At 39.3% G+C, this 8,261-nt stretch overlaps 1 protein-coding gene across 2 annotated transcripts; it reads right to left on the bottom strand.

Annotated features, from left to right (window-relative positions):
- Positions 1-408: 408 nt before the first annotated feature.
- LOC306875142 (uncharacterized protein) lies at positions 409-3,521 on the bottom strand. Of its 2 annotated transcripts, none has more exons than XM_079425573.1 (6): positions 3,394-3,521; positions 2,325-2,636; positions 1,803-1,934; positions 980-1,078; positions 755-822; positions 409-542 (listed from the first exon to the last, which is right to left on the bottom strand). In XM_079425573.1, exons 1-6 carry the CDS (start codon positions 3,440-3,442, stop codon positions 489-491), a joined length of 714 nt encoding a protein of 237 aa, XP_079281699.1. In that variant the 5' UTR covers positions 3,443-3,521; the 3' UTR covers positions 409-488. The 2 variants fall into 2 exon arrangements, with proteins under 2 accessions (XP_079281699.1, XP_079281700.1); XM_079425574.1 differs by having other exon boundaries at positions 1,803-1,904.
- Positions 3,522-8,261: the final 4,740 nt, after the last annotated feature.

The raw sequence follows: 8,261 nt of genomic DNA, 5'->3' as shown, positions 1-8,261 counted from the left end.
GAATGTGGACCTTGAGGGCCAGAGTTGAGAAATAATGCTGTAAAATATGTTACAGCCAGAGAAAGCTGTTCTGGAAAGAACATAACACTGAACTGTAGGGTCTACAGTACCATCTGAAAACAATACAGATATGCACAAAACAACAGCACTGCTCAAAAGCCCTGAGATAAAATACATTCATGACACATTATAATCAAATAACATGCTTTTTTTGAATGAGGTCAACTGTATTATGTGAGGGTTAGATTTACTAAATATCATTATCTTAGTATGGAGACCATGAGATCCTTAATAGTCAAACGTCTGTGTGTGAGCCCCCAGGAGAAGAAAAAAAAAAGCACTTCCATTATGTATTACTATTTCCATGCACTAGTTTTGTACTTAATATACTTAAAATTGTTCTTTAGTACTTCTTAAGATAATCTTAATAACATCTAAGTGTATTTGGGTTCCAGAAAAATTGTAACCCTTAAGCAGACTGAGTTTGATCAGCGTCTCACAGCGACTCCAGCATACACCACATCCTCCTCCCCTTGAGCTCTCTGTAATAAAACACAAACACGTTCATGTCATAGATGTGCTTATCAAGGTATTACTGATCATGTATTAGAAAGATTAAAAACACATCTAATGTTTCTGATCTTGTGCTGTTGTGTATGTGATCGTCCATTACACAGAAACACAAACAGAGCACATGGTTGCACTCGTACACACACGTAAATCTCAGTGCTGAAATAATAGAGAATGAGCTTACTGATTTCTGTGCTTTTCTTTTGTAGAATGTTGGATCTGCGTATGTGATTTCTTCCTCACGAGTCTGATCTGCTTCAACAATAATGACAGATGTGTGACAACAATACAGCACTGAATAAAATCAGGTTTGAGAATTATTGTTGCAGTTTCTTCAGTTTTCTCCCATCATTCATGTTAATAACATAACATTTATTCTACTAATGTATCAACAGTAGGTAATACTTACCCTGTTGGTCTGTTTTTCTGTGTTTCCTGCAGATCCAGAAGATCCCGACAGCAGCTAAAATCAACAGAGATCCAGCAGCTGCAGCAGCACAGATCAACACTGTTTTAAAATAGAAAAAAAGGCTGTATGCTAACCGACTGATATACAAGTTCATTTATCACCCCATAGGATTATTACAGTGAACTATAAACAAATTAAGGGTGATTATAATTATAAAGAAAAACTTCAATGTTGACCAGTTACAGGACCTAAAATATTTACACTTTTCTATCCACCTTTTTCTTGCTGTAATAATGGGCCATTAGTAAATTCTATGGGTCTCATCCACTTCCAGCTATTTTTAGCTGTACAAAACAGTTCGTTATGCTGCTTGATATTGAAAACTGGTGTCTTATCATATTATTTTAATGTATTATCTTAATTCTGAACAGACTGGTTTGTAGAGTAAACAGTTTTACCGTTTTCTGCATGTTATTCTCCTCGTTATTTATCTATAGAGTCTAATGAACCAGAAGTCTCACCCATAGACTTACTCCTGCATTGAAGAAAAAGGGGGATAAAATACTCTTTAACCTAAAAGTTCACTGACATGTTATTTGTCAGTTGTGCTTGTCCATTACAGTTGACGTGAGAGATTAGCTGGCAAAAATAAACACGATTAGGGCATAAACTCAGATCAACATAGTATAAAAGCTTTTTGACATGTATTGGATTTGAGCTGGGATTAAGACATGAGCTTTACAGTCAAACACACAGCGACTGATACAAAAGGAACAGCTTTCAGAGGCTTTGACTGAAGGCAGTAATCTCACAGCTGACGTACCTGGACCTGGACCTGGACCTGGACTGAGATTCTCTGTGTGTTTGATCGTTGAATTGTTCACCGCACAGCTGGACGACACACAACTGGAGCTTGATGAAGCTTCTGGTGATGAAGAACTTTGTGTAGTAGTTTCTGATAATGACAGATCTTACTGTCATGTTATTGTGCCAATATTTCTTACTATATTACTTTAAATCTTTACTAATCTTTATCATTAAAGCTGTCAATAAAACATGTATGGTGTTTTGTTGAGAATATTGTTATTTTATATGCAATGTTGAAATGTACCGATAATAGAAACATGTTGAGAAAGAGAAGTGGGAAGTTTGAGGTGTGTGAATGAGAGGAAAAAAGTGAAAAAGTAGTTTCACCATATCTATCTCTGTTATTTACACGAAGGATACCACAGTGAATGATTGTCAGTGAGTGAATGAGTGTCAGTTATAAAAGAATAAATGTCAGTGACTTTGATCAAACATTTCAAACAATAGTGAAGGAGACTGACAGTAATTCTCTACTCACTGGAGACTGTGACTCTGAAACTCTTGTATCTGGTCTCATCGCTGGAGAGCATTAGTTGATAGAGTCCAGAGTCTGTGGTTCTGGTGTTTGTGATGGTCAGAGATCCAGTCTGAGGGTCCAGCTGCAGTCTGTCTTTGAGTGTTTTATCATCATCAGTGTTATATACGTAGCTGCTTTTGGAAAGCCTGTTGATTTCAGCTATTCGAGTTTCTCCAAACTTCCACCGAATCAGATGATATTTCTGTACTTCAGTAACACCAGTGTTTAGAGTCACAGATTCTCCCTCCATCACTGACACTTCATCTGTCCCGTCTAGAGAACAATCAAGAACAGGAATTTCTCAAATAACTTTATAATAGTTCGTAATGATGACTGAACAAGTTTTATTAATTAAAATATTTATTACACACACACACACAAAATTAAAAAACTACATTGAAATGAGGCCTAAAGAGATGTGCATGTTTGCAGATCAAGAACTGGATCTTTGTTTTAAAAAATAAAAACAAAACAGAAGTAGCAGAAGCAGAAGTACCAACAGACACTCATCATCAATTCTTTCTGTGCTTAATAAGTGATTTCACGAGTTCATATAAAATTATTCAAAGAGGTAAAGATGAACAGATGCTATGGGCCAACATTTGACTCGCTGTCTGAGACTCGACCCAAGCTTTAAACAGCCTCCTGAAATGACATTTCAAGCTGCTCTATATATGGAGGAGATAACATGAAGGTTGGAGGCTGGTGGAGGGAGTACGCCGCTGCTAATCTGTCCTTGTGTTGTGACTGACAGCACTACTAGACTAACAAACTCTTCCTACTCTTTTGTCTCTAGTTCTGTTTATTATGACAAACGGGTCATTTAGTGTAAATACAAATAGAGCAATCCAAATAATTACAGCTTTTAAAGGAAACTAAAAGCACATGGGTTATTGGACAGTTAACTGAAACTACACAATAATATTTTTAATATCATTGTTTTCATATGTAGATCAAGGGCAGAATGTTTTATCATGTAAAAAGTCTAAAGTCTCCACTAAAATGACAAGAAAACACGTTCATAACTTACCAGCCAGACGCCACAAGCTCAAACCAAACACAGCAAAAGCACAAAACATAGTCCTTGACTGTTTACCATCCAGCCTAATATAAGAAGAGTGTAGATGTCTGTGAAGACAGATGTGAAGAACAGAGGACTGTGAGTTTGATTGATGAGGTGTTGAGCATGAATCCTCCCCCGTGAGGATTTCACCGCCCAGTGCTCCCACAGCTAGTGAGCCTATTCTGTGCTACACACACTGTAAAACCCAACAAGTTAGGGTGATTCAAACTGTTTGAGTAAACTGATTGCCTTAAAAACTCGACAAGTTAAGCTAACTCAAACCGTTTGATGAAACTTATTACCTTAACCCATTTAGGTTTTTTAAAACTAACAATTATGAGTGCTCTGAACTTATTTCAGTTGAGTTCACTAAGTAATTAAGTGATTAATTAAGTGCTGATTGAGCATTAGTGATGAACACCTGCTGTTAACAACCAGAATCACTGACAGAAAACAGAAACACAAGAACAACAACTAACTGAAATAAAATACATTAAATCTCAAGATCTAAACAACCAGCATCACCAGCTCCACTTATTAATAACCAGAGGTGGACAATCCAGGGGTCAGAAAGTAAAAGTCCTGCCATATGTTTATTCCACCCATGAACTCAGCAGCTGATTTCACCAGAGGAGGAACCAAGACCTTACTTTCAAGACACAAGCAAGTCAGAATCAGAATCAGAATGAGCTTTATTGGCCAAGTATGTTTACACATACAAGGAATTTGTTGTAGTGACAGAAGCTCCACAGTGCAACAGAAGGACAGTAACAGGACAGGACACAGGTAATAAAACAAAATAACAGAAATAGCCAATAACCAGTGTACAAAGCAGCAAAAAAATAAAAAATACACAATATATAATATATAATATAGACAACTATGTATGTACAGGTCAAGTATGTGCAAATTAGAAATGAGAAAATAAAAATAAAATAAGTGAGTGTGGTGAATGGGTAATGTATTAGTTGTGTGTTCTACGTTTATTTATTAAGTGTTCATGAGATGTATTGACTGAGGGAAGAAACTGTTCCTGTGTCTGGTCGTTCTGGTGCTCAGAGCTCTGTAGCGTCGACCAGACGGTAACAGTTCAAAGAGGAAGTGTGCTGGATGTGAGGGGCCCAGAGTGATTTTACCAGCCCTTTTGCTCACTCTGGATAAGTACAGTTCTTGGAGAGTGGGGAGTAGTGATGGGTCGTTCTTGAACGATTCGTTCATTTTGAACGAATCTTTAATGTGACTCGGGAAGAACGAGTCGTCTCGGGGAGTGATTCGTTCAGTCGCGCATGCGCATTATACAGCATTCTCGGGTTTGAGTCGTTCGTTCATCTTGTGACAGCCCCATACGCTTAACCAATGCAGCCTGAGCCGGAAAGAGAATTGATTAGTTCTTCTATATCGAGTCTCGGGTTTGAGTCGTTCGTTCATCACGTGACAGCCCCATACGCTTAACCAATGCAGCCTGAGCCGGAAAGAGAATTGATTAGTTCACCTCTCGAGTCTCGGGTTTGAGTCGTTCGTTCATCACGTGACAGCCCCATACGCTTAACCAATGCAGCCTGAGCTGGAAAGAGAATTGATTAGTTCTTCTATATCGAGTCTCGGGTTTGAGTCGTTCGTTCATCACGTGACAGCCCCATACGCTTAACCAATGCAGCCTGAGCTGGAAAGAGAATTGATTAGTTCTTCTATATCAAGTCTCGGGTTTGAGTCGTTCGTTCATCACGTGACAGCCCCATACGCTTAACCAATGCAGCCTGAGCCGGAAAGAGAATTGATTAGTTCTTCTATATCGAGTCTCGGGTTTGAGTCGTTCGTTCATCACGTGACAGCCCCATACGCTTAACCAATGCAGCCTGAGCCGGAAAGAGAATTGATTAGTTCACCTCTCGAGTCTCGGGTTTGAGTCGTTCGTTCATCACGTGACAGCCCCATACGCTTAACCAATGCAGCCTGAGCTGGAAAGAGAATTGATTAGTTCTTCTATATCGAGTCTCGGGTTTGAGTCGTTCGTTCATCACGTGACAGCCCCATACGCTTAACCAATGCAGCCTGAGCCGGAAAGAGACTTGATTAGTTCTTCTATATCGAGTGTTCGGGTTTGAGTCGTTCGTTCATCACGTGACAGCCCCATACGCTTAACCAATGCAGTCTGAGCCGGAAAGAGAATTGATTAGTTCGTCTATATCGAGTCTCGGGTTTGAGTCGTTCGTTCATCACGTGACAGCCCCATACGCTTAACCAATGCAGCCTGAGCCGGAAAGAGAATTGATTAGTTCTTCTATATCGAGTCTCGGGTTTGAGTCGTTCGTTCATCACGTGACAGCCCCATACGCTTAACCAATGCAGCCTGAGCCGGAAAGAGAATTGATTAGTTCTTCTATATCGAGTCTCGGGTTTGAGTCGTTCGTTCATCACGTGACAGCCCCATACGCTTAACCAATGCAGCCTGAGCCGGAAAGAGAATTGATTAGTTCTTCTATATCGAGTCTCGGGTTTGAGTCGTTCGTTCATCACGTGACAGCCCCATTCGCTTAACCAATGCAGCCTGAGCCGGAAAGAGAATTGATTAGTTCTTCTATATCGAGTCTCGGGTTTGAGTCGTTCGTTCATCACGTGACAGCCCCATACGCTTAACCAATGCAGCCTGAGCCGGAAAGAGAATTGATTAGTTCACCTCTCGAGTCTCGGGTTTGAGTCGTTCGTTCATCACGTGACAGCCCCATACGCTTAACCAATGCAGCCTGAGCCGGAAAGAGAATTGATTAGTTCGTCTATATCGAGTCTCGGGTTTGAGTCGTTCGTTCATCACGTGACAGCCCCATACGCTTAACCAATGCAGCCTGAGCCGGAAAGAGAAGTGATTAGTTCTTCTATATCGAGTCTCGGGTTTGAGTCGTTCGTTCATCACGTGACAGCCCCATACGCTTAACCAATGCAGCCTGAGCCGGAAAGAGAATTGATTAGTTCTTCTATATCGAGTCTCGGGTTTGAGTCGTTCGTTCATCACGTGACAGCCCCATACGCTTAACCAATGCAGCCTGAGCCGGAAAGAGAATTGATTAGTTCTTCTATATCGAGTCTCGGGTTTGAGTCGTTCGTTCATCACGTGACAGCCCCATACGCTTAACCAATGCAGCCTGAGCCGGAAAGAGAATTGATTAGTTCTTCTATATCGAGTCTCGGGTTTGAGTCGTTCGTTCATCAAGTGACAGCCCCATACGCTTAACCAATGCAGCCTGAGCCGGAAAGAGAATTGATTAGTTCGTCTATATCGAGTCTCGGGTTTGAGTCGTTCGTTCATCACGTGACAGCCCCATACGCTTAACCAATGCAGCCTGAGCCGGAAAGAGAATTGATTAGTTCGTCTATATCGAGTCTCGGGTTTGAGTCGTTCGTTCATCACGTGACAGCCCCATACGCTTAACCAATGCAGCCTGAGCCGGAAAGAGAATTGATTAGTTCTTCTATATCGAGTCTCGGGTTTGAGTCGTTCGTTCTTTTGTCACGTGACGTGACAGTTTTGGACAGAGAAATTAGTTAATTTACAACCTTCCTTACAAACGGGTGTATAGTCATTATTATTATTATTAGAATTATTAGTATTATTATTTACTCTTACAGTTATGTGATGCTTTTCTGGTCTCAAATTATTGCTTTTAATTTCTGTCACATGGTTCTTTTCCATAACACCATGTGGTAAAAAAAGATAATAACGAGTTGGTTAAGCTCTTCTTGCACTACACATATATCTGCACAGTTTTGTTTTATTTAACTGGTTTGCACTCTATCTATTCTGCCATGTGCCTTAAGCCACTTTATCTCTTTTTTATTTTTCTACAAACGTCCTCATTTGTATATCTGTATAGTTGTATGTACATATGTTTAAACTGTATTTATCTGTATTTGAACGTCTACTGTCAGTGTCTTAAATGTTAACTGTATGCACCAAGGGTCTGAGAGTAACAGTTCTCTGTATGTATGTGCTGTACATGTGGAAGAATTGACAATAAAGCAGACTTGACTTGTTATGCTTTGTTTTTATTTTTATTTTTTTAGTCTAATCTTCATAAAATACAATACCTTGTTGTATTTATGTCTTTTGAGTTAACCCTTTAGATTGGACTATAGTGTTACTTACTATACTTTTGTAACATATGACACTTTAGACATTAACACTCTGTACACACTCCTGAATAGTTTTTTTTATTGTTTATTTTTGTGCCAGAAAAAGCTATAGCAAAGAGGATAACTATTCCAAAATGAATTTAAACTATTTAAATAAAAAATACAAGAAAATTAAAATATACTAAAGCCACAGAGCCTTAAAAAACTAAAACAAAATACTGCACAACTAGGCTTTTTTTTATAATAAAATAAATAAGCTTTAAAATAAATAAAATGAACAGACCATTTTTATTTCTAGGAAAATGCTTATTACACATATTTTGATAATTTTATGATAATTCTTAAATATGATCCAACATACAAAAAATACAGTTTTACTTTATGGTAGCCTATTTGATATGTACTGATCCGGCAAGTGGTCACGTGACAAAAGAACGAACGACTCAAACCCGAGACTCGATATAGAAGAACTAATCAATTCTCTTTCCGGCTCAGGCTGCATTGGTTAAGCGTATGGGGCTGTCACGTGATGAACGAACGACTCAAACCCGAGACTCGATAGACGAACTAATCAATTCTCTTTCCGGCTCAGGCTGCATTGGTTAAGCGTATGGGGCTGTCACGTGATGAACGAACGACTCAAACCCGAGACTCGATCAAGAACTAATCAATTCTCTTTCCGGCTCAGGCTGCATTGGTTAAGCGTA

This window comes from Barbus barbus (assembly GCF_936440315.1).
Source record: "Barbus barbus genome assembly, chromosome: 9".
NCBI lineage: Eukaryota > Metazoa > Chordata > Actinopteri > Cypriniformes > Cyprinidae > Barbus > Barbus barbus.
Note: the sequence above shows the minus strand (reverse complement) of the source record. Positions and strands in the feature narration are given on the sequence as shown.

What these genes read in the sequence shown, in the direction of transcription:
- LOC306875142 (XM_079425573.1), bottom strand. Translation starts at nt 3,442, where the DNA reads ATGTTTTGTGCTTTTGCTGTGTTTGGTTTGAGCTTGTGGCGTCTGGCT. An exon ending in GAGCTTGTGGCGTCTGGCTG is followed by an intron (nt 2,637 to 3,393) that starts GTAAGTTATGAA and finishes ATTGTTCTCTAG; the next exon opens with ACGGGACAGATGAAGTGTCA. An exon ending in TTTCAGAGTCACAGTCTCCA is followed by an intron (nt 1,935 to 2,324) that starts GTGAGTAGAGAA and finishes TGTCATTATCAG; the next exon opens with AAACTACTACACAAAGTTCT.